At 47.5% G+C, this 25208-nt stretch overlaps 2 protein-coding genes across 2 annotated transcripts in view; one reads left to right on the top strand and one right to left on the bottom strand.

Moving 5' to 3' along the window:
- Positions 1 to 5512: 5512 nt before the first annotated feature.
- Positions 5513 to 21020, bottom strand: SCD (stearoyl-CoA desaturase). The gene is made up of 6 exons (XM_082408167.1): positions 20601 to 21020; positions 19792 to 20074; positions 15804 to 15934; positions 14605 to 14810; positions 12901 to 13133; positions 5513 to 9466 (listed from the first exon to the last, which is right to left on the bottom strand). Exons 1-6 carry the CDS (start codon positions 20625 to 20627, stop codon positions 9267 to 9269), a joined length of 1080 nt encoding a protein of 359 aa, XP_082264293.1. The 5' UTR covers positions 20628 to 21020; the 3' UTR covers positions 5513 to 9266.
- A 558-nt stretch (positions 21021 to 21578) lies between these two features.
- Positions 21579 to 25208, top strand: part of PKD2L1 (polycystin 2 like 1, transient receptor potential cation channel) — a 55411-nt gene continuing 51781 nt past the window's right edge. The window contains 2 exon segments of the mRNA XM_082408206.1: positions 21579 to 21895; positions 22777 to 22852. The gene's annotated coding sequence lies outside the window, so the exon portion shown is untranslated.

The following is a 25208-nucleotide window of genomic DNA, read 5'->3' as shown; positions in this document are numbered from 1 at the left end:
GAAGGTGAGAAAGGCACCAGGGTACCGGGGTTGTCAGTTTTTATAGGGGTGGGTAATTTCATAGCCTAATGAGTGGGAGGAATGTTCCAACTACTTGGGGGGGGGAGGGGCGGGGATTTCCAGAAATTGGACCACCGCCCACTTTTTGATACTTATGGATCTTTGGAACTGTCAGGGCCCCTGTGGCCGTGTCATTTAGCTTGCTGATGTGTTACAGTGAGTGTATACTGAGGTTTAAGGTCTAGTGGAAGTCGACTTGTCCTCCATCTTGGACCAATTTGGTTTTAATCAGTTTATGTCACGTCCTCGGGCTATGTTATTCTTTCAAAGGTTGTGCCCTGCCCCCTTCCCTCCTGTTTCAGTTTCACTATAAACCTTTGGATCTCATCTTTATTTCTCTTCTAAACACCAAGATTCTTATTCCCTACCATCTACTAGGTATTTTTTCCACATGGGTATTCTTCTTGTAACTTAAACTCCACATGTTAAAAATTGAACTCCTATTCCCTTTCCAAAATCTGCTTCTCTCTCTTTTTAAAAAACTATTTCAGTTAGTGCAGGTGCTTCCCTTCTAGTCACACAGGAGGGAAACCTCAAAGTCATTTCTGACTCCTCTCCCCGCTCATCTCACATATCCAATCAATTAAGTGCTACTGATTTGACTCCAAAATACCTCTCAGCCCGTGCCCTTCCTTTCCATTTGACGGTTACTATCCTAGTTTTCAGGTCTCATGACCTCCTAACTGATCTTCCAGCCATAACCTCGTCCTTCTTTGATCTGCTCCTTATGTTAACTTTCTGAAACATCAGAGTTTACTTTCTGAAAGACGGAGATTATTTTCCTCTCCCGCTTCAAAATAACTGACGGCTCCCTATCGCTCACAAAAGCAAGTCTAAACTCTCCAGGCAGGCTTTCAAGGCTTCTCTCCACGTTGCGCTCCCACTCACCCACTCCTCCTGCAGGCTCCTGTTACCTCAGCCCTGACCGCTCTGAACACATTCCTGCTTCTGCTCTACCCTGTGACTATCCAGTCTTTAGTCTGTTTTGCTGATTCTTTGCTCGTTGTCTCTTACATGACAGGTGTTTGCACTATTGCAGATGAGAATAAAAATTAGCTCTGCCTACTGGCCTGTCGTGGTCAGCAAGGTCTCGTACTGCCTCAAAGGCAGTCATGGTTTAAGAGCCCATATTGATAATCCTGAGTTAGTGGGGGGGCTGGCAGTGAGGGAGGAGAAAATCTCTCTACATTTTTTCGCAGCAGAGAAGCACTGGATTCTGTGCTGGGAAAGAAAGCACGGTGTTCTCCATTCCTATGTAAAACTCTCCTAGAATTCTATAGTGCAGATGTCTTCCCAGGTGAATGGTATTTCAGTATTTTCCCCATTCCAGTGAATGGCAAACTGCGGTCTAGGAGAGGCTGAGCTCTGAGTCAGGCTCCCCTCCCCAAAAAGGGCGGCAGCCGTCCTGTGATTCAAAGAGAGAGAGACTATAAGGATAGCACCTCCTGATTGGCGCAGACTGAGTCAGACAAGCTTGGGGGCTGCTGATTGGCTCCGGGTTGATCAGGCGCTGTTGGGCTGTTGTAAATGTAAATAGCTCTGTGACCGGCAGTAACCCCGGTGAGAGCGGGTGGAGAGGGAGGCTCTTCCTCTCCATTCACGTCTGCGCCCTGACAGGCCCAGACAGGCAGGCCCTTTAGCAGGGGGGCTGGGCAGGACAAGGCTAGGGCTTGTATCTTCGGAGATTTTAAGCTTGAGCTGAGAGTTAGAACACTCGCCTGCAGGTCTGAGCCAGGGCTGGCAGCTTCCACACAGAGCTGCTTCCTTTCTTCTGCTCTCAGCTTTGACTGTTTAAGACAGGTTAATGGAATGTTCTGTGTGGGGACGGAGGTGTTGGAGGGCGCTAGGAGGGTTGTTTTATGGGGTAACATAAATGGCTGTGGCGGGTGTGCCACAGGGAGATGGAAGCCTGCCCTCCTCTGTTTCCTGGTCACAGAATCCTGTTTGTTGAAAAGGCAAGAGCAGAGGCAGAGCATAAGGCCAGAGGGGTTCCTGCTGCCCAGGTTTGTGCATTGACCGTCTTTCTACTAGAGGTGCAGCTTCTCCCACCCTCTACTCCGGGGGAAAGGGAAGTCTGTTGGGACAGGCTTTCTTGGAAGTAGGGAGCAGGAAAGGAACAAATGTGTACATGTTAAGAATAAAGGGTGAGGACTGCCCTGGTGGCGTCGTGGTTAAGAATCCGCCTGCCAATTCAGGGGACACGGGTTCGAGCCCTGGTCCGGGAAGATCCTACACGCCGCAGAGCAACTAAGCCTGTGCGCCACAGCTACTGAGCCTGCACTCTAGAACCCGCGAGCCACAACTACTGAGCCCTCGTGCCACAACTACTGAAGCCCGCGAGCCTAGAGCCCGTGCTCCACAACAAGAGAAGCCACCACCATGAAAAGCCCACGCACCGCAACGAAGAGAGTAGCCCCCGCTCAAGGCAACTAGAGAAAGCCCACGTGTGGCAACGAAGACCCAACGCGGCCAAAATAAAATAAATAAATTTATTTAAAAAAAATTTTTTTTAAAAAGAATAAAGGGTGACCCTCACACATTGCTGGTGGGGAATGCTGCAGCCACTGTGGAAAACAGTTTGGTGGTTCCACAAAGAGTTAAACGTGGAATTGCCATATAACCTAGCAACTCCACTCTTAGGTATAAACCCAAATGAATTGAAAACAGGTACTCAATTACTTATACACAAGTGTTCATAGCAACACTATTCACAGTAGTCAAAACGTGGAAGAAACTCAAATATTCATCAACGATGAATAGAGAAACCAATTGTGATATATTTATGCAATGGTATATTATTTGGCAATAAAAAGAAATGAAGTAGTGATACATGCCACAGGGTGGATGACCCTCGAAAGCATTATGCTGAGAGGAGGAAGCCAGACACAGAAGGTCACATGTTGCAGGATTCTATTTATATGAAATATCCTGAATAGGTAGATCCATAAAGACAGAAAGCAGACTGGTGGTTGCCAGGGCCTGGCGGGAGCGGAGAGTTGGCCGAGTGGCTGTGGAACAAGTACAAAGTCTTCTTTTGCGGTGATAGAAAGTTTTCGGAACTGGATAGAGGTGGCGGTTGCACAACGTTGTAAATGGACAAAAATGTCACCGGATTGTTCACTTTAAAATGGCTAATTTTATGGTATATGAATTTTACTTAAAACATATGTATATGAAACAAATACAGAGACCGAAGGGTGAGTCCTTACTGCTGTTCAGAATTCTCTGAGGATCCCGACTCTGGTGAGGAGCAATCTGCCCTTTCACTTTCCCTTTCCTCTGGTTGGTCACAGAGTTCTAAAGCCTGGCCTGACCCTGGCTGCTCCCTGCTCCTACGGGAGAGGGCCAGCAGGAGAGGGCCCCTCAGGCCCCTCGAGACAATCCTAGCTTGGACGCAGAAGCGCCGCGTGAGTCAGCACAGCAGACACTTGGGCTTTGTGAGCGCTCTGTGGCCTGGGTGCAGCAGGCAGGGCAGGCCCAAGAGGGGGAGGAGCAGGCCCGGGTCCCGAAAAGGGGAAGGCTGTGCCTCTAGCCACCCCAGTATAGAATCTCAGCTGCTTGGAACCTGCAATTAAGGCCTGTGGCATTTGCCCCAGAGTCAGTATGCAAGAATCAGCACTGTGCCCGCGGCTTAGTAAGTTACTATAGGTCACAGAATGCAACCCCACTCCCTGTGACACTTCACACAGTTTGTCGCAGAGACAGAATTCACAAGACATGAGATCTTTCAATAATTTTATCAAGCACTGATTGTTCAGGTGCAGGAGACATTTCTAAGAGAAGATGCCCTTAAGGATCTCAAAACGTGACAGCAGGTTGGAGTACGGTTTGCGTAAGTATAGAGGAAATGTCAGCTATGCTTCTATGGTCTGAGAGCTTAAAACTCAGGGGTGGTTGAATGTTAAAACAGGTCACGATGTGGAGTGAGTGGGTTCTTCTGGACCAGAGGACGTGTCTGCAATTTGACTGAATAAATTAAGCTCCCTGCCATTGCAGCCAGGCTTTGCCTCTGAGTATAAGTGAATATCACTGGGCATCTACTTGCATATATGAGATTTATGCACTCTGGGTTTATCTAATTTGTCATCTACTTCACACCCGCACGGAGAGCAGTTAATGAGCAAAGTTCTGGAGCTGGATCCCAGCATCGTTGCTCACTCCCTCACAGTGTATTTTCTCTCCCAGTGAACTCAGTTCCCTCATCAGTAAAACTGGGGTAATAATAGCACCTGCTTTCCATACCGTGAGATAATGCACTGTCCAGCACTCACTACAGTGCCTGGCTATCGTGAATGTTATCACTGCGTCCACGGGTCTGGTGGACTCAGAAGTTGGATTTCCTGCATCAGAAGGTTGTGGGGTTTCTGTTGATGCCTGGCCTCAATCCCTCTATCTAATGTAGAACACGGTACATATATGGATTTTTCCAAGCAATCTGGTATCGCAAGTGTTTCATCTAGACTTGCTATGGTTTACAGCAGCTGTCCTTTCTCATGTGGCTGGTGTCTTTGTCTCCAAAGACAAAGGAGAGACTTGGAAGGAACAGTGCAATTATAGAACAACAGAAAAAATGGTCCAACCTGAACATTTTAAACAAAATAGAGGGAAAGGGGTGGAAAGCCAGATATTAAGCAAGTGCCACCGTCAACTTATTAAGGTCTGGCAAGGCCTCAATGAATATAGACTTGATGTTGGATGCTCAGAATCACTCTGAGAGAATCTTGCTTCTTGTCCAAGGTGAGGGTGACCTTACATTAGAAAGTGAGGGGGGCTGGTTCTGTGGAATGCTTAGAAGCCCAGGCATTGTCCAGGTGGCTTCTGTTGGAAAATGGAGCTTCTTCAAACTGTAAAAAGTCCTTCTCTTTTCCACATGAAGATTCTCAGATAAGGTAGTAAAAGCTAAAGCCTTTTCCACCTAATGATCATGAAGGCCTCTCTACCCCAAGAATTTACAAGCCTTCCCTGGGATTGTTTTTCCTGTCTTCCTGCTGTTGTTAATCAGCATTTTCAGGAAGCTACTCTATTAGCGGGAGGGACTACATTTCAGAGGAATGATTTGGATGGCCCAGCCTGGGTTGCCAGGTACAGGACTCTTTCCAGAGTGTCTCCTGCTGCTCCCTTCCTCTCTTAGTATCTCTGTTTTGGGTCCATGTGACCATGGGACACACAGGAGTCCTGACATTTCCCCAGGCCCGAAGTGCCAGCTGGTGTTAATGTGTTTGATCTAATGGCAGGAGACTACTGGCTTCCTGTTGCCAAGGCTGAGTTTAACCTAAAGTTACCCCTAGGAAGGGCAGGAGAGCAGGGCGGGTTACTGGGGTATGAGTCAACCATTGTGGCTTCTTGTACTTCTTTTTTACTCTTAAAGATACAGGAACAGGACACAAATAGGGTGGTGAATAAGTCCCAAGAGACTGAATCACAGCCAAAAAAACTCTCAAACACAGGGCAATCAGATTCACTTCACTTTTATTAGGAACAAACACAATCTCAGATCAGTACAACTAGCTTCAGAGTTGATATTAATAGAAATTATTCCAAAATTATTCTTAGGTCACAAATAACTACTATCCCACATAAAAAGGGAAAAATCCCACCCAATCAAGGAAAAGGTATCCTGTGTATGTTTCCATGGCAATGAGTTTATGCATTCTCAGATTTTGTCTGGCTAGTTATCCACCACTTATCTAATGGGTTTATTCAATCTCTCAGAGAGAACCGTATAGATCCATGATAGCATCCAGGACACATGGTTCATGGTGGACACAGTTCACGGTGGATACTGCTACTATAAAAATACTCAGGACTTAAGAGAATTCCTCTGCTGAAGGATCCCAAAATGCTTTATAAAAAGCATTAGTCACGCCTCAAAACTGCCCTTTGAGGTAGGTCAGTATTATTATCTCATTTTAACAGAAGGAAAACCGAGGCACATTATAGTTAAATGACTTGCCCAGGGTCACACAGCAAGTCCGTGGCACAGTGGTAGGAGAGGCCCTGGCCTTAACCACCCGTGTAACCTTGACATCGTGCTTTCTTTAACTTTTCACGCTGACCCATTTGAGCTACACTTACAGAGAATACACTCAGGATACTAGCTAACTAGGAGAAAAAGTTTCCATTTTAAATGCTACAACCATCTTTTAATATTAAAAAAAAAATTATAAGTCAAATACATTCAAATTCCTTCCACCCTCCATCATATGTGGGCAATTAATAAAAACAGCCCTAAGAAAAGTTTCCAAAACAAAGCCCAGAAGGGAATCCTGCAAACAGCTATACTGATAATTCTCCAGCCAGGCCCCCTTTTCTACTAGCCACTTCTGCAGGCTCTCAGGTGCAAAAGAACTCCACAGAGGGAGCAGGGAGGAAGCAGAGCAGGCTCAGATGCAACACTGATTAAAAAAGATGTAAGGCACCCAGATAAGTTGTCAGCACGCCCACAAAGCAAGGACTGTTAGAAACTGGACCCCATCCAGCCTTGTGTAGGGTCATGGTATAGATCAGATCCATTGAACACAATTAGAATAGAAAGATAAAAGTTGGTTTTGATCATCAGGTGTAAAGCAGGCCTCTGATGACCTGTGGAATTAAAACTACCCCACAGGCATTTCCAAGGGGTAGGTACTTGGGTCAGTGGATCTAAACTACAGTGATCTTCCATTAGATTTTTTTCTACTGAGAGGAACAGCTCAAAAGACAAGGATGCCTTTAGTCCAGCCCAACCCCTGTGGCCTCCATCTATTCAATTAATACAGAAAGAAATGCTCTCCTCCCTTCCATCCTTGGGGCTCAACAGTGGACAGAGCATTTGGTACCGTACATTTCCAATCTTAATAGAGTAAAGCCAGGCTTCTGCATTGACGACTGAGGTTACAGGGACAGGAGTGGCCCAAGGTTCTCAGACACTGATGTTTCTTCAGAACTCCTCTATACTATTGTCTGCCCTAGCCTGTGTTGTGGGGAATGCTGGTTAGTTTGCTGAACAGAGATGCTGTTCAACAAAGTTCATGGCATCTCACATTCCAAGTCTCAGCCAAAGCTTTGCTGTATACCCTGGCTCCAGGGGCCGGGACCTCCTTTTGAGTGAGGCACTTTGGAACTCGCCTTTGCTTCTTGTGCTTCCCAGTGAAGACTTGGCTCCTCCCACTTCTGCAAGCATTGCACTGTCAGCTGGGAGCACTGACTCAGGCTGGGCAGGCTTACTGAGCAAGCAGGAGGCATCCAGCATCCTCTCTGGTTCTGACCGAGACACTGGAGACTAAAAACAAACCCTCTTTTGCTCCATGGCTGGCTCACTGGCACAACATGAGCATTTGGCTTGGCTGTGCCTCATGAGAGAGAATGCCTGTGCCCAGGATGTCTCCAGCGGGGTTTGCTAGCCTTGTCTTGAGTCATCAGTGTGGTGGGGAAGCACAAGGGTGTAGGTGGAGACTCTGGAGGCCAAGTGAAAGTGGCAGCTTGCTCAACTTTATAAAGAGAAACAGTGGTTCAGCTACCCAGCTGCCTGGACCACAGTAGCCATCACTGCCTCTGAATACACACAAAGGAGGCTTGCCTATCCAGAGAAAGAAGAAAACTTTGGGGAGGAGATAGAACTGGCAGGAGAAAATGGACAGACAGGGCAGAGCCAGGAATCCATAGTCAGGGTAGTTAAGAGATTCCTACCCCTCCCCCCAGGCAGTCCTATACTTTAGGCTAGAAGTTAACAGAGAAGGAATGAGTGAAAGGGTTCAACACTGTGGGGAGAAGCCTTCTAGTTCTTTCTCAGTCCAAGGAGAAATTGAAATTAATGAAATGAACCCAACATCTAACTTGTTTGTATAACCAGCTTCCATATTAGGACACCCAATAACTTACTCAGTAATCTTCCAAATCCCACAGCCATGTGTTCTCAGAGCCCTTCTTTTGTAATGTTCCCTCCTAGGAACTGCCTACAGACCCTGCCCCTCAACCTCTCCATCTCCTGTCCAGCAGTGAGAGGAAAGGAGACAACCCGCCTAATTCTTCCTCTTCTTCAAGCCCCACTCTCCTTCAGAGGGATATACTCTAAAAGGATTATTTTAATATTCCAAGCAAAGTACCCATGGACATATAGCTCTATGTTTGACCCAACTCCACCTCCTAAAATCCTTTCTTTTTTGGGAGGCAGCTATGCTCACCACTGTACCACCAACACATCTTTTTTGGATGTCTCAAAATGCTGAAGCCACCTTATTGCTATGAGGGGAGCTGACCAATATACCAAAGATGGCACAGCAGAGAGATGAAAGAATTTTGATGATTCCATGAGCTACTGGAGTCACCAATTCTGGAAACAACCAACCTCAAGATTTCTTGTTATCTGGAATAAGAAATCTTCCTGTTATAAAAGAAAGAAAAAAAATCCTTCCCCAGCAGAGACCACTTTTACCGTAAACTAAATGCTTCTTCTTTATCCTCAGCCTAAAGTATATTGGGACATTGAGATTTGCTTTTGAGTTCTAGCATTGCCAAGCTCCACGGCCATTCCCCAATCAGAGTCAGGACAGAAAGGAAGCATGCTGGGTGGTGGGCAGGCAGCTGGGTGTCCGATCACAGCAGGAGCTTCCTGCCTTGTTTCCCACTTCAACTCATCTTTATTTATCAATCATATCATGCATGCTAACTCTCTCCCCTGACAATTTACCTGCTTTCAAAGCTTTGTGCCAATAAAGTTATTTTTCCATTTCATATAGCAAAAGCCTAAGCTGAAGCTAACTGGGGGCCTTCCCAGAAGATTTTGTCATATCTCTAGCTTGAGCCACCCACCTTAAAGCTCAGGACAGCTCAAGGAAAGGGTTATCTGGGGCAAAGACCACTAGTTTTGGACTCTAGAAAGGTTGTCTAGGCTTTGGAAGCTGGAAACCCACCAATGACTGACCAGCTGCTTGCCTGGGGGGCATTGAGGGGGAAGAGAAAGGAAGGTGATAGGAACAAAACAAAGGGAAGGATAATGGGAGTAGAAGAGAAAGAAGAAAAGAAAAGAAATAAGAACATGAGCTTAGCATCATAAAGGCAGAGTTGTTGGCTTTCAATTTTAAAAGAAAATTTAAAAGAATACTGTACTGGAATGGGTTAACGTCATCATCTTTAGCATCCTGGTAGCATTATTCAGTAGTTAATAAACAGAACATTAAACCTCTGCCCAGCTGGCTTTTGGAAAAGGAAACCGAGGGACCCCAAATTCAGCCACTCTTGTAGCTTTCATCTCCAGTTCTTTTAATCCTGGCCAAGACGGCAGCCTTGGATACTTTCTTTCGGTCATAAGCCAGACCGATGGCAGCCATGCAATCGATGAAGAATGTGGTAAAGTTGATGTGCCAGCGGTATTCACTGGCAGAGTAGTCATAGGGAAAGGAGTGGTGGTAGTTGTGGAAGCCCTCACCTGGAACAAAGCAGAGAAAAGTTATGGAGCTACACTGGATTGCTGGCTTCTTGATCTTGGCACTCTGGTTACCTAGCGGAGTACCTCAAACCTAGTAGAAACCTGCCGCTGTTGAATGAATGAATGAATGAATGAATGAATCCAGTCTTTTAAACTCTGAACCAAACAGATTCCCTCAGAGGCATCTTAAGAAATGACTGGGGAGACCCTGGTCACCATGGCTCTCTGGGAGCCTTTGTGGGAGGAGGACGGGCAGTTTCTGAGAGGATACGATGATTTGAGAGAAACTTCTATCACTGGGAGTGGATTTTAGACTGGAAAATTCCCAGAGCTTCACTAAATATTGGTATGAGACCCTAAAGGCTCTGTGTATACATGCATGTGTTAGGGTGGGGAGAGGAGAGAGTCCACAATGAAGAACCTTTGCTGTGTTTCTTACAAAGGTGAGCAAAGGAGTACACCTTTCCCCACTGCATGGGTACTCTCTCCAAGGGTGGAAGGTACCAACAGAATTGGGCAGCAACAGTCAAGTCAGAAGAAAGAAGGCCCAGCCCATGGGCCCAAGTTTCCTCAGCCTCTGCTGGTTCAGAGTAGACTGCTCTGGCTTCTAATTCTTTGAGCTTTGACCCTAGGGTGGGGGGTGAAGCTGATAAACAGAAGCTCTCTGAGGGAATAAGAATCAAAAGGCTTAGGTAGTCCCTCTAAGCTCTAAGATTCTGAGATGAGCAGTTCACTTTGCTGGATAGAGGAAAATCAAACAGATTCTGGATTCAGGATAATTTCTGTAATGCATCAAGCTGTGGAAACTCCAGACAGGGAGTTCTCTAATCTGCGGCAGGATCTTCTTTCTGAACCTCATTCAACAATAACAACACCGACCCTTATGAGGCTGGGGTAAAGCTGGGTAAAGACGAGCTAATAGGGACTTCCCTGGTGGCGCAGTGGTTAAGAATCTGCCTGCCAATGCAGGGGACACGGGTTCGAGCCCTGGTCCGGGAAGATCCCACATGCCACGGAGCAACTAAGCCCGTGCCCCACAACTACTGAGCCTGCGCTCTAGAGCCCCTGAGCCACAACCACTGAAGCCCGCGTGCCACAACTACTGAAGCCCGCATGCCGCAACTACTGAAGTCTGCGAGCCACAATTACTGAAGCCCAGGCGCCTAGAGCCCGCGCTCCTCCGCAACAAGAGAAGCCACCACAATGAGAAGCCCGCGCACCGCAACGAAGAGTAGCCCCCGCTCGCCGCAACTAGAGAAAGCCCGCGTGCAGCGATGAAGACCCAACACAGCCAAAAATAAATTAAAAAAAAAAAAAAAAGAATAGCTAGTAAAAGAGTGTGCTGAGCCCTTTGAAGATGAAAGAGCCCCAGTAGAGTAATAATGGCATTAATAACCAAAAAGGAAGGAAGTCCTGCGATGGGAAAGACACCATCCAGGGCATCATCTCAAGGTACGTCCTTTCTCTGACTATCCACAGTGCGGATCATCAGTTTATCCAGTGTGAACCGAGTAGGAGGGTAGGAAAACCCCAAGGCTAAAGGTACTGATGGAGGATTACTAATTTCCATAAACGACTTTGCAGCTAGGCTCTGTATAAGCACTAGCCAGGCCCACACTTATCAGATTTAAACTGAATCAGACACACACACACACACACACACACACACACACACACACACACACACACGTTGCCAAGGGAGGAAAAAAAGGGGAGGAAGGTCAGTGGGCAAAAGAAGGATGAGACTTTGCAACTGGGGCAGCAAGATACAGCCCAAGAGAGGCTCAAGGGGTGAGGCCAGCTTTAGCAGAGAGAAGAAGAGCATGTGACTGTGGGGGAGGTAATTCAAGAAGAAAAAGATTAGAATGGCAGGGCAGCAGGCTACTGGAGAACAAAGGGTGAGGTGATAAGCGGGGAGAGCAGGTATGGAGGAATGATAACCGAGACAAAGTAAGCTACTGGCAGCCACTTTGAATGGATGTTCATAAAGAGGCTGGGGCTGGGGAAGACAGATCTGTTTGCAGGACAGGACCGATCTCATTCCAGAAACTTCCATAATGTTCATGAATTTTCTATGAAAATAGCCTGTATGATTGATTTCAAACATGGTTCAGAGTAAGAACATGGACAACAGTACAAGGTGTCTGAAAGGAGGGGGAAGGTGCATGAAAGTTAAAAAGAGATGAAAAAATGTCTTTAGTGCAGATAGTAAAAAAAGATGGTCAGGGTTGAGAATATAAAGGAAGGTTTTAAAGAGAACAAAGCGAAGGCTAGGCCGTGGTGTACGTAAATGTGTGGAGCAGGGAGGTTGCCTCGATATGCTGAATGACCAACAGCACTGATGACCGGTGTGGAAGAGGCCATGGGGTCTGCTTAAGGAAATCTAATTTCAGGCCTTAGTCAAGGTCTATATTTAGTTGAAAAGAGTGACGGACAAAAAAAAAATGGAGACAGATTGTAGAACCCTGTTGCCTTAGACTCTGGCTATTGGAACTGGAATGGTATAAATAAATTCTTGAATAGTCAGCATTAGATCAGTGAGCAGGTACTTATGATCAAACTAACTGCTTTACTGGGAGTTCCCTAAGCCACGTTGAGGGGAGGGAGTGTTCCCAGCACAGAAGAGGAGCAGAAGAGAGAAAAATAAAGGACAAGAGATGAGAATGGTAGGTGGTGATAAAGGGCCACCAACAGTTGCTTTGATGTCCTTCATACTGGCATCACCAAGCAATAAGGCATGAAATACTTCAAGTATGGCCTCTCTGAAAATAGCAAGGTGACAAAAGAGAAGCTTATTGAATTAAATGACAGCTATTTGTTCTACATGTTGTATAGCACGTCTAAATGTAAAACACTAGGCTTACCAGCCACCCAGATCGGAGATGACTGGAAAAAGGGCAACCCAAAGGGGCTCATCATACATAGCATTTGGGGATTGTGCTGGAACCTGGAATCAAAGGCATTGTTATTTTTCACCCTTTTCTCATTTATTTATTTATTTTTGGCTGCATTGGGTCTTCGTTGCTGTGTGCGGGCTTTCTCTAGTTGCGGCGAGCGGGGGCTACTCTTTGTTGCAGTGCACAGGCTTCTCATTGCAGTGGCTTCTCTTGTTGCGGAGCACGGCCTCTAGGCGCTTGGGCTCAGTAGTTGTGGCTCACAGGCTTAGTTGCTCCGCGGCATGTGGGATCTTCCCCGACCAGGGCTCTAACCCATGTCCTCTGCATTGGCAGGCGGGTTCTTAACCACTGCGCCACCAGGGAAGTCCCTCACCCTGTTCTCTTTACATAGGACTTGCTGCTTAATTCTCAAGGATTTTTAATATTGCCCCTTAGTTTTATAGTGTAAAGACAGAGAGGGGTCATAAAATAGGTGAATCTGGTTTTTCTGGCTCCTAGCCTAATACCCTAAGCTGCAGACCACTAGATGTGACTTACCTACAGCTCCCAGTGAAACCAGGAGATTCTCTCGGGGGTTAATGGTCTTGTCATAAGGGCGATATCCGTACAGGTGGGCAGCACTGTTCACCAGCCAGGTGGCATTGAGCACAACGGCATAACGCAAGAAGGTGGCGACTAACAGGCTGTGTGGAAAAGTTTCACCCCAGCAGTAGCAGGGCACGACTGTGGGCAGGATGAAGCACATCAACAGGACAGCGGGTTTGTAGTACCTACATTGAGAGATCACACGCCCGGTCAGTGGAGAGAGGACTCTGAGACCTACTTGATTTTCTATTCTCACACAGTTGGGCTGTCTCTTTCTTTCTACATTGTGAGCACAATGTGGCAGGAAACAGAGCAAGAGGGAATGGGGTGGGAAATCTTCTGAGAATGTAGTGTTATTATCATACTTCTTAGATGAGGTAATGAGGGGTTAAATGACTTTTCTAGGGTCACACCACCAGACACCGGTGGAGCAAGGATTGGAATGCTTTGTCTCCTGACTCTAAATCCATTGCTCTCTTTTACTACAGCATAATACCACTTTGGTAAAACAGGTGGGGTCCAAATTACAGACTGAGTTCTCCTTCCTGGGTTTTTCCATCCTGCCTTTGGGCTTCCTTTCTCTTTATCAGTGCTCTTGGCAGAATCTATGTTTAGTATCTTGCCTCCATCTCCTGCTAGCCAGGAATCCTTCTCATCCTTCCTCTTCTTTTCCCTCAGAGAGGCACTCCGAATGTCCTAGATGCCTGCAGGTCTGTCCCTCTGGAGGCCCTGTCCCATTCTTCATTCTCCCAAATGTACAGCAGGCCACTGACATTCCGAGGGAGCTGATTTCCTACATCCCTTCAGCAGTCAAGTCTGATCCTCTTGTATCATTAGTAACCCCTGCTTCCAGCTCCTCTCCACTCCTACCACCACTTCCCTGCACGGATCCCCACTACCTCCCCACCTGTGGCCCTGCTTCCCACCTCTTTAGCTCAAGGCCTTCTTTCACCTATCCCCAGAGTGACCTTTCTAAAGCACACCTCCAACCATGCCACATTCTGGCTCAAAAGCCTTTTCAGGGTTTCCTATTGCCTGGGTTAAATTAAACCTCATCTGCTTTTAAGAATCCAGAAGAATGGCATCGGTTTCCCTTTCTAGCCTTATTTCCTACCACACCCTGTACTTCAAAGGACTCTGTTGCTGGAACACACTTCAGCTCATTCTTTCTGTTTGCACTGTCCCCACCTCCCCACCTGTGAAAATCTCTATCCATCAGTGGATTCCAAAGCTACTTTCTTCATAAGCCCTTCCCTGATGTTCCCACTCTGCAACCTCCCTCCCCTTTGTGCCTCTCCTGGGTATGGAAAATATTTTGCCACGTATCATAGGTATTTGGACACTTGGCTTATCCCTCCACTCCCCAATAAGCTATGAACTCCTTGAAGGTAAGGACCATGACACATTCAGCTTTGTATCCATGACCGTCCTAGGTCAACAAACATTTGTTGAATTTAATTGGTTTAGATAGCTCAGAGAGAAAGAAACAACAACAGTCTATGGCTATGGGCCTGTGGGCTATTAAAAATTAGGGTTTTAAATTATAATTTGGGATATGGAAACCCAGTAAATTTCTCAGCTCATGTTGACAAGTCCCAGGAGAAAAAAGTGGGTCACCAAATGCCAGGTCCCCAGCTCCATCATCATGTCACTCACCTCCTCTGGAACACCAACAGCTTCTCAGCTTTTAGGTCAGATAAGTTTAGCAAACCACCCTTCTCTTTGACGTCTGGGTGTTTGCGCACAAGCAGCCAACCCACGTGAGAGAAGAAAAAGCCACGTCGGGAATTGTGGGGATCAGCATGTGTTTCCGAAAACTTGTGGTGGGCACGGTGATCTCGGGCCCATTCGTAAACGTCATTCTGGAGGAACAGAGAAGAGGAATGAAGGCCTGAGGAGAGACACCCTCTCAGGCGAGTTCCAATGGCTGGGGAGTCTGCACAATCTCTTCCTTCTTTTGCCCCACAGGGACAACGTGGGGAGCCTTCAAGGCATTAAGTGCTATGGCAGAGATGATTATGTAACCGTGGGATATTGCCATGGAGAAGGGGATTAATTTGGTTTCCTTGTTTTTTCCTCTTGCTCCAAGCTAAGCCTTGCACTACATGCTATCCTTTACCCTCTGCTACTGCTTAATAACTATGAGTTCCCTTTCTCCAATTCCCTTCATTCTATCTCTGCTATAAACTTCCTGCTTCAACAAACCTCAACACTTGACTTAGGCAGCCTGGTAGCCCAACATAGGACCATAGCGTTGGTCTACCTAAACCCTCAGTGACACAATTTCCCCATCTGTGAAACGGGGATAACAATAGCAGCTACCTCCTAAGATCATTGTGAGGGTTTAATGAGGTAATCTATGACAAGTGCTTAGAATAGTGCCAGGCATATAGTTAGCACTATAAAAGTGTTTGATCTTCTTACCTGAAAACAACAGAGTTCATGAATCTGTGAAACATTAACTTCCGCCCCATTGTGGTGGCGTCCTAAGACATTAAAGTAGTGAATGTCTTGTTCAATGTCTGCCAGGGAAACCAGGGTCAGTTCCTGCCTTCAGTTCCTGCCTTAGGCACTTATGAAGGACCACAATGGCCAGACTTTGTGATAACAGAGGATCAAAAATGACCCTATACACTGAGAGTATTTCCTCTTTATCTCCTACCTCCCTTTTCCAGTCACTCAGAAGTAAACTTATGTTTTATGGACTTCAGGACTGAACTTGAACTTGACTATAAGGAGAAAGTGAAGTGGCTGTCCAGGTGCTGCTCCTCTCCAGGCACTGATCGCCTCCATTCTGCCCCCAGATCGTCAATAAAGAGTGAGGAAAAAAGAGCTGAGCACAGTTGGCTTCTCACCTGGAATGCCATCGTGTTGGCGATGATCAGGAAGAGCCGCAGGGGCAGCCGAGCTTTGTAACTTCGGTGACTCCACAGGCGATGGGCTCCTGCTGTGACGCCCAGGGCACTAATCAGATAGTAGAAAAACGCTGCCAGGAGAAGACAGGGCAGGGAGTCACTAATCTGGGAAAGCATTCACATGATGTTCTCCTCAGGTCAGAGTCTGTGTGTTCTTTAGCCTCCGAGTGAGGATCTGCTTTTTCCTGAACTCCAGGGATACCTTGATCTCTTAGGCTCCTTTGATTTTATCACTTGAAAAATACCATCACCTCTCATCCTCTCAACCTAGGAGCTGGAATAAGCTTAGGAGTCCCAGGAATTTCAGAAAGGCAGGACAGAGAAGAGGGCTCTCACCCCCCAGCCACTTGGCATTCTCATTCGTGAAGGACACTCTCCCAGATCGCATCTCCTCTGACCTTCTGCTAACCTTCTCCAAGGTTTGAAGGACCACAGACTACTCCTGCAGTGCTTAAGACACATAAGCAAGGATGGTATTAAAATATTTAACAGACAGTATGGTCTGGGCACTGACCAATTCAAGGGTCCCTGGGTTCTAGGGGACATTAAGGGGGCTCAGAACTAGGGCTATTTACCAGCTGGTACAAAAGCATTTCAATCTTTTAGCAGGTGGTGTGGCCATAGGAGGGGAAAATTTGCCCTGTATGTAAGTCATAGCTGCACAGCATCTTAAGCTTCGCCAAGGATTTTATATTCTCCGATTCACTGGATACCTTGAATGGGGTTTAATATCCTCACTTTGCAGTTGAAGAAATAGAAGCTCAGAGAAGTTAAGTGTTTATCTGTCGTCACATGGCAAGTAAGAAATGGAGCCAAGATTTGAAACTAGATTTTCTGTCAATAAGCAGTTTATGTTCGAAAGTCTGGCACAAGGATGTGTACCATCCACCTCCCCAAGATAGGCACAAGGCTCCTGTGTCTCACCTTTGCCATGTCCCTTTGCCAGCCCACACTCCCTCTGCCAAGGCTAATTCTAGATAATAGCGGCACGGACCCAAAGCTGTGGGTGGAGCACCCCAATGCTGTCCTGCCTCACCTTCCTGGAGGCCTGCAGGCTCCGGGGGCGCCAGACAGAGTCTCTAACTGGGAGGCGGGTTGCTTGGCATACCTACCTTCCTCTGTTCAGTAACTCTAGGAGGCAGGGGCTGAGGCCTTGGTAGAGCAGTGACTGTTGACAATGTTTCATTCCTAGGGAAGCAGCTAGAAACAATGGATCCTCAGTGGCCACTGAACTTAGTTGCAGTTGGAGACACCACACATTGTAACAAATCGTCCTGTGTTCTTCAGCCATAGATACCAGTTTCCTAAACAAGCTCCCACCCCACCCATCTTCCTCTACCCTATCCTATTCCTCCTACAGGATGGGGAGGAGAGCCATGGAGCTAGAGTCTGTCCTAGTGAGAGCTCTACCCACAGTCCCTCTGGGCTGAATTAGGGCCCCCTATGATTTGCTGGTCTCCAGCCACGTGGTAATATCCTCCCACATGCAGTATCTTGCCTGCACCTGCACCTGGATAAATGACAGTTGAGCTACAGCCCGCCAATCACTAAGGGTGAAGAAAAATGTCTTTGGGCACAAAAGAAGAAGCGCTCAGCTCAGAAGCAAGGAAGTTATTGGGGTTGTTTCATGCCACCGAAGACCCTGGCAAGTTGACTCAGAAAGCACGTAAGATCCTTGCATTAACAAAGGAATTGGGAAAAGCACCCAAGCCCTCTGGTGCCTTTTTCTCTAAGGCTTATCTAATAGAAGGCCTTGTGTCAGTTGGAAATTCATTCTCTATTAAAGTCCAAATTGATGGTTAAGCAAAACCTCATAGCTTTAGTCCTAAGAAAGAGACTGGAGAAGTTTTGCCCCATGGCATCTCAGTGTAGCCAGAGATATCTCTTCAGCCCTTCCCTCAGGGCTCTTCTGAGACAAAATTGCTCAAAATTGCTCAGTCATGAGAAATGCTGGAATCACAACCATTTGCTAATTTAACACTGTCCTTAGGGATAAAACAAGAAAAGGTAAAGCCAAGCTCCTGAACTCCGAAGGACCCTCTGACCCTCCCCCCAACCCCCTTTTGTTCCTTAAGAGTTCTGATATCCCCATACCAAATCGGTCATTCCGTCAGCTAAGCCATCCACCACAGGGCCCAGGGACAGGAGTAAAATAGTCACAACTCATCCAGTCTTTGTGTGACACATTTCTCTGTCCAAAGGCACAGCACACACCCATGGGCAGGGCACCAAAAAGGTAGCGGGCACAGCCCTGGTTCGGGGATAGCATTCTGCCCCCTGCGCTAGCAGCCGAGGAAGAGGAGTGAGCAGCAGCGGTCTGGCCAAACTCTGGACTTTACGAGAGGCATACAGGGAGACCTGAGGCTGGAAGGGGCTTGCAGGTGACTAAACACCTGGTGAAGACTCCTTTACTGGGGAGAAGGGGTAGAAAGAGGGGTCCACAGTCTCCCTGGGGAATCCTTGTCCCTGCTCTTGATTCCTCACGCTGAACTAAAGTTCTGCTGGGTCCTCAGAAGGGCTAGAGAACAGATGTCCCCCTCCCCTCACAAATATAAGAGCCCTTCCTGGTCTGCAGATGAACTGATTTCATCTGCATGTGGCCGGCTCCAGCAATGACACACGTGTAACTTAAGGAGCACTACCTTTCTAATCTCAAAAAAAGTACTGTCGTCCCCAGTGTGTATCTGGAAAAATTGAGAGAGGGGATCTACCCAGCTGCATTTCTCTGTCTGTGGCACCAAGAGGATTCCCCAAGACAAAGCTCCGTGGACCTCTTTAGTCTAAAAGCAACTTTAGACTAAAGAGGTTCTGGAGGACTCGGCTGAGACCTGCCTGCTGGCCCTACTACATAACTCCCTTCCAAGAGTGCAGCTGTCTGCAAGTGCCCCGCACCCCGGACTGCTCTGGAAATCCTACAGTTGCTTCCTGGAGAGGGAGTTCTGGCCCACCCCCCTCAGACAGTGGCGATGTGGGTCCCCTGGGTCTTTAGGCTTCCCTGCTCTCCCCTTCCGAAGTCAGACTTACAGTGGCAGAGGTGGAAATGCCCTCAGCGCATGTGTGTGTGCAGGGGGCAGGGCCCTGCTCTCCGCCCAAGCCCATGGATTCCTGAAAGAGCTGAGCTAAGGGCAGGGCAGGGATGCACTGGGGACTGTCTCCCTCACTGCAGCAGCCTGAAGGCCAGGGCTACCCAGGCTCAGGAGAGAGGGGCTGGAGCAGGATGACTGGGGAATGGGACATGAAACACTTCTTTAACCTTATCTCATTCTAAGAACATTTTGTTGAGTGGCATGTGCAGTCCCCTGGAGACCTACATGGAGTCACAGAGCAGCGAATCTGTGTAACTTGGGTTACGCAGGAGACTTCTTCACCTGTCTATGTAACTAAGGAGCCTGACAGGGCCAAGGGTCAGGGCAAAATAATTTTGTGGATGACCACCGCTCTGTTCCTCCCTCTTCTACAAACTCTTCCTGAGTAGCTTCTCTCGCTATCCCATGACTGTGCTCAGCATATACCCTCTAAAGCCACTAGTCTAGTCCCATGTCCCCATGCCTCCCAGGTAGGGACCTTGATTCTTTCGTGGCTGGCAGGGCTGGGACAAGCAGTCAAGCAAAAGACTTGAAACAGAAAACCTCTTTCCGGGAAAGCTGACTCTCTGGCACAGTTCTGCTCACTTCAAAACCTGCGGCCCATGGTCTCAGGGGTTCCTCCCCAACACCCAAATTAAAGGACCCCCAGAACTGACACTCCTGCATCCCAACCCCCCTAGGCTCTGTTCCCAGCCCACCCAGCCTCTCAGGACACCAAAGAGAAATGGCTGGGAAAACCTCAGCCTGGAAGGGCTGGTGTTTCTGCTCTATGTGAGATCGTACTTTATCAAGAGTGGAGAGAACCTGGGGTACTGGGTCAGGAGGATGGGGGAAACTCTTACCCCAGAGCAAGGTGTACATTTTGCAGGTGGGGATCCATGTGATCCCATACAGGGCTCCCAAGTGTAGCAGAGACATGAGGATGATGTTTCTCCAAACATACTCAAGCTTGGGATTTGGGCCCTCCTTATCCTGGTAGCTTGGGTCATAGATGTCATCTCTTATTTCAGGGCGGATGTCTTCTTCCAAGTATAGGGGAGTCTTCTCCAGCTTGCCCCCTCCATTCTGCAGGAGCCTGGCGGGAGGCGCTGTGATAGTGGTGGTGGTTGTGTAGGAGCTAGAGATCTGGAAGGGAGAGGAAGTGGAGGGTCAGGAGAGAGGAGAGGACACGTGGACGTAGTAGGGGCCACTTCACTCGCTAATCAAGCTGGGGGAAGGGCGGGGTATAGGCACAGACCTGGCCCCAATACCCACGTTACCTGAGGGCAAGGTCTATCCCAGATGGAAGAGAAGGAAGTCCCTAGGAACGGTGCAGAGAGATTGGGGAGGGGGGGTTGAAACCTCAAGGTGAAAGGGAAATAGGAAAGAGGAGTAAAACGCTCGCACCCCAACGAACACACAAAGACAAGCCCGCACGCCTACATACGTAAGAGTACCGGCACGACCAGATTTTTCTTTAAAGCTTAAGAAACAAAAGTTGTGGACCTAAGTTCCCAAATTACAATCCCCATTCCCAACAAATTGAAGGCAGTACAACTCGCAAAAGATGGCTGTGTGCAGAGATCTCAACTCTCTTCCCCCACCGAGTCACTTAGAAGCCCGACCAGCGCCGGCGAACCCGCGGTCTGGGGGCCATTACTTGGAAGCTCACCTCCTCCTGCAGCAAGTGGGCTGGCATCTGGGCTCTCGGACGCTGGGATCACTTTCCCAGGGCTGAGACTGCGGAGCGGAGTTCGGGGCAGCCCGAACTGAGGGTAGATTAGTTCCCGAGGCCGCTTTTGCGCGGCGATCCGCGGCGCTGCGCTCGGAACCCTTTGCTGCACGGTGCGCGCTGGATCGGTGTCCGGACCCGACCTGCTGTGCGTGGATCTCCCCAAGCTGGTGATTTAAAGGCTAAAGCTGGCAGTGGGTGACCGGGTCCCGTATTTCCTCAGACCCTTTTATTCGTTGCCAACAAGGGGCAAAGTAAGCAGAGTTGGCTCACCGTGGGAGATCCGCATGGGCGGGAGAGGGGAGGAGACGCAAAAATTGGATGCTGCAGACACACCGCGGCTTGGCCGCCGCAGCCCCTGCCTCTGGCCCTGCCCCTGGGGAAATTCTAATGGGCTTCTGTAGACTCTGGCGCGTCATTGGCCAAAGGGAATTTGGTGCCACCTCGTCCTGCCGTTGCCATTGGCTCGGCGCAATCTGCTGTTTCCTCTGCCGCGAGCTCCTCACTCCCCCTCCCCTCCCTTTCTCCTTCTAGGCTTCTCTTCCACCGGCCGCTGGGCCTCTGCCCGGCACCCCGCCGCCTCGGAGGCGCTCGGAAGGGTCCTCTCTGGAAGAGGGAGAGGACCCGATCGGGGAACTGGGGAACGGGGGGTGGGTGCCAGCCCAGGACTGGCCCCGGGCACTTCGCGAATGGATGGGCACTGGGGAAGTTTCCCGGGGAGGAGTGGGGAAGCCACACGGGCGACCACTACACGCAACTGCACCCCCGCCTTCCCGCTCGCCGAGACGCGTAGGAGGGGAGACTTGCTTTCAAGCCCGGGGTCGCGGGCTGCGGGCCCAGCGAAGCCCCGCCTCGCTCCGTGGCGAGCGCTCAGGGGGTGGGGGTGGGGGGCGGTCGGTCCGCGGCGGAACAATGGCTCTGCCCCGCCTACCAGCGGCGCGGCGCTAACCCCGGACTGCTGAACTCGCGGGTCTCCAGCCTCGCGCACGCATAGATGCACTGATGTGTAAACCTGCACGTGCGCACGATGTTCAGCCACTGGGCACGCCCAGCAGGGGACGTTCACCGCCAGGCACCAGTGAGCTGTCCCATCCCTGTGCCCACGCCTCCAGAACGTGTGCGGGATGTTTTGGAGATTCTTCAGATTGTCGGGTTGTAGTTTTGGAATTGCCTTCATGGGGAAAGGCAGGAAGCACCAGACATGTGCTTTCACTCAGAAGCAAGAGAAAGTACTTGTAAGTGGAACAAGAATAGCTAACGTGTAGTGAATTGTTACTGCAAGACAATCCACAAGAATCATTTCATTTAATCCTTACTTGTGACCCTGTGAGGTGGGTAGTCCTTTATTCCCTTTTAAAGATGAGAAAACTGAGCTATGGAGAGATTAAATAACTTGTCTATGGTCACAGCAGCCAGTAAATGATGGAGCTAGGAGCTGAGCCCAGAAATGTGATGATGGAGCCCAAGGTCGTAATCCCTGCTCAGAATCTTTGGTCCCTGACATGCTCTGACTTCATTTGTCCCTCATGGCCCTGTCTTTTCTGGGCCTGTGGGAGCGTTGCCATGGGAGTAAGCTGGGAACCAGGCAGGCTGTGCATTCTCCCAGCCTCTGCCACACCCCTGCCTCCCCAAATACTATCCCAGGAGCCTTCCTCTGGGAAGAGGAGAAAGTGAGGAGTTTTGTGCCAACCACTAGCTTCTCAGGAAGAGAGGCACCCGGGTGCCTGGGAGGAGGACTAAGGAGCTCCCTAGTGGGCCACTGGTCTTGGGGTCAGGCCAGCTCCCTGGCCCGTCACCATCCACCTCTGTTCCAGTCCTGGCTCCCTGTCTAGTACAAAAGTTTTGAATGAGATTAGATGTCTTCAGATATGGACAGCTATCTCGTCACGGCTCAGAAGCCTTCAGCAGGTGTGTGGGAGAGAAGTCTAAGGACATGCTGCTCCTCTCCAGGCTCTCCTTGCAATGTCTAGTTTGCTTAATTCCTCTGCCATCTACAGGGTTATCCTTCAAGGGAGAAGATTCAGGGTTTCTTTGGGGGTGTACCCTCAATTGTGGCCAAAGGTGGCTCTACCGTTGAGACCAGCTTTCTTTCTCTTTAACTGCCCGTTTCCTCCAGACCCTGGACTTCAGCAGAGAACAAGCTGAAAAATCAGAGTTCCCTGGAAACTGCCCTCCTCCTCACTTAGACTCAGGTAGGTATTACTACTGTTATCACTTAATGCTGGCAATATTATGTAAGCCAGGTGGTAGGTCATTCATTTTTCTGCCAGAGAAAGGAATGGGAGGCCTGCCAAGACAAAAATGGAGAACAGGAGTATTTTATTCCTCTCTGAAGACAAGATGCTACCCTTGTCCCAAAGAGGGAACCTTTGGGAGTCTAAGGAAGGTCCGGATAAGGAGAGAGTTTGGGGGAGCCCATCTCACTGTTGATAACTATGATAGAAAGGTGAATGGTTCCCTAGCTTGGGCTTCCTCCCTGAAGTTCATCTGAGGCATATCACATGGCTATGAGTGTGTCACCCATTACTTTAAAACCCTCAGTAGCTTGCCGCAGCCCATAAAACATGGCTGTGTGGTAGGAGTAATATTATGGGAAAAGCATGAGCTTTAACTTTTTTTTTTTTTTAATTTTTTGGCCGCGCCGCTTGGCATGTGGGATCTTAGTTCCCTGACCAGGGATTGAACCCGCACCCCCTGCACTGGAAACTCAGAGTCTTAACCACTGGACCACCAGGGAAGTCCCAGCATGAGCTTTGATATCAAGAAGTATTAGGTCAATGGCAAATTAGAAGTTATAAATAAGTATGTGATCAATATCTGTATCCAATTGCATTTATACATTGATTAAGATGATAGATATTTTAGCATATAATAGGAAAGTATAAAGTATGCTTGGGAGATGGAAATTGGACCTATAAATCTTGCTCTACGAAAAGGGGCACAGGGTACCATGGCAGTTTCTGAACTTTGTTTTGATTCTTCAACTCAAGAGATGAAGAAGAAACAGACCCTGTTTAGCTCTCTTAGGTAAATAAGATGTCATTAGCAAGAAGTCACAGATAACAGTCTCTCTCTTCTTCAGCCCTTCTCAAGTGTTCCTGGATCTGGTCTTATAGGCCAAGAACATCTACAAAAAGGCTGCAGCTAATATTATACTTAATGGTGAAATATTCAAAAATTATTCCCCTAAAATAGGGGAACAGGCAAGCATGTAATCTCTTACCACTTCTATTCAACATTGTACTAGAAATCCTAGCTAGCATAATGGTCAAGAAAAAGAAATAAAAAGTATAAAGATATGGAAAAAACAAGTAAAATTGTTATTATTTGCAGAAGACGTAACTTGTGTATGAAAAATGTACGGAATACACACACACAAAAAGCCCAAATCAGTAAGTGACTTTAGAAAGGTCAAGGATAGAAAGTCAATATAAAAAATTATTCCATCCTACATACTATTTAAAAACAATTGGAGAATTAAAATTGAAATATACTATTTACAATAGCATCAAAAATATCACATACAAAGGATAAATCTAACTAAATATTTGTGGGATAGCTACACTGAAAATGACAAAACGTTGCTGAGAGAAACTTAAAAATTCTTAAAGAAATGGAGACAAAATAGAAATTGAGACATACTTGTTCATAAATGGTTAGACTCAATGTTGATCTGTAGATTAATTTAATCCCTATAAAAATCCAACAGATTTCTTTGAGGAAATAGACAAGCTGATTCTAAAATGGAAATGCAAAAAGGGTCTAGAGTAGCCAAAAACAATCTTGGAGGAATTAAGTTGGAGGAATTAAACTATTTTAATTAGGACTTACTATAAGGCTAGAGTATTCAAGGGAGTGTGGAGTTAGAAAAAGTAGAGACAAATAGATCAATGAAATAAATTAGAAATTTTGAAATCCACCAACACATATATGGTTAACTGACTTTTTACAACGGTCCCAGGTCAATACAGTGTGGAGGGGAAAATCTCTTTAACAAGTATTACTGGGGCAACTAGATATCCATATAAAATAAATGAACCTCAACCTCTAGCTCACTCCACACACAAAAATTAATTTGAGAGGGGTCATAGAGCTAAATGTAAAACCCACGACCATAAAGTTTCTATTGGGTTGGCCAGAGAGTTCCTTCGGCTTTTAAGTAAAAATAAAAGGCACATTTTTCATTTTCACCAAGAACTTTATCGAACAACATATTCACCATTTTGTTCCACTACCTTCTGCCATTTTCCAGGCAACTTCATAATTCCATCTTCCTAAAACTTTTTGTCTTTTTGAGCAAAGAACTGTTCCAGGTGCCTTTTACAGTCTTGAAGGGAATTGAAATTTTTTCCATTAAGAGAATTTTGTGAAGACTGAAATAAATGGAAATCCAAAGGTGCAAAGTCTGGTGAATACGGCAGATGAATCAGAACTTCCCACCCAAGCTGTAACAGTTTTTGCCTGGTCATCAAAGAAACATGCGGTCTTGCATTATCCTGATGGAAGATTATGTGTTTTCTCTTGACTAACTCTGGACGCTTTTCATCG

This window comes from Balaenoptera borealis, assembly GCF_965194805.1.
Source record: "Balaenoptera borealis genome assembly, chromosome: 10".
NCBI classification, from domain to species: Eukaryota; Metazoa; Chordata; class Mammalia; order Artiodactyla; family Balaenopteridae; genus Balaenoptera; species Balaenoptera borealis.
The sequence above is the reverse complement of the archived record's forward strand: the minus strand, read 5'-3'. Positions and strand labels throughout refer to the sequence as shown.

Bases quoted from the DNA above. Each gene is read 5' to 3' on its own strand.
- SCD (XM_082408167.1), bottom strand. From the start codon at position 20,627: ATGCCAGCCCACTTGCTGCAGGAGGAG. The intron at 20,075-20,600 runs GTGAGCTTCCAA...TCTCCCTTCCAG, and splicing joins CCCACTTGCTGCAGGAGGAG to ATCTCTAGCTCCTACACAAC. The intron at 15,935-19,791 runs GTAAGAGTTTCC...TTCTCCTGGCAG, and splicing joins AATGTACACCTTGCTCTGGG to CGTTTTTCTACTATCTGATT.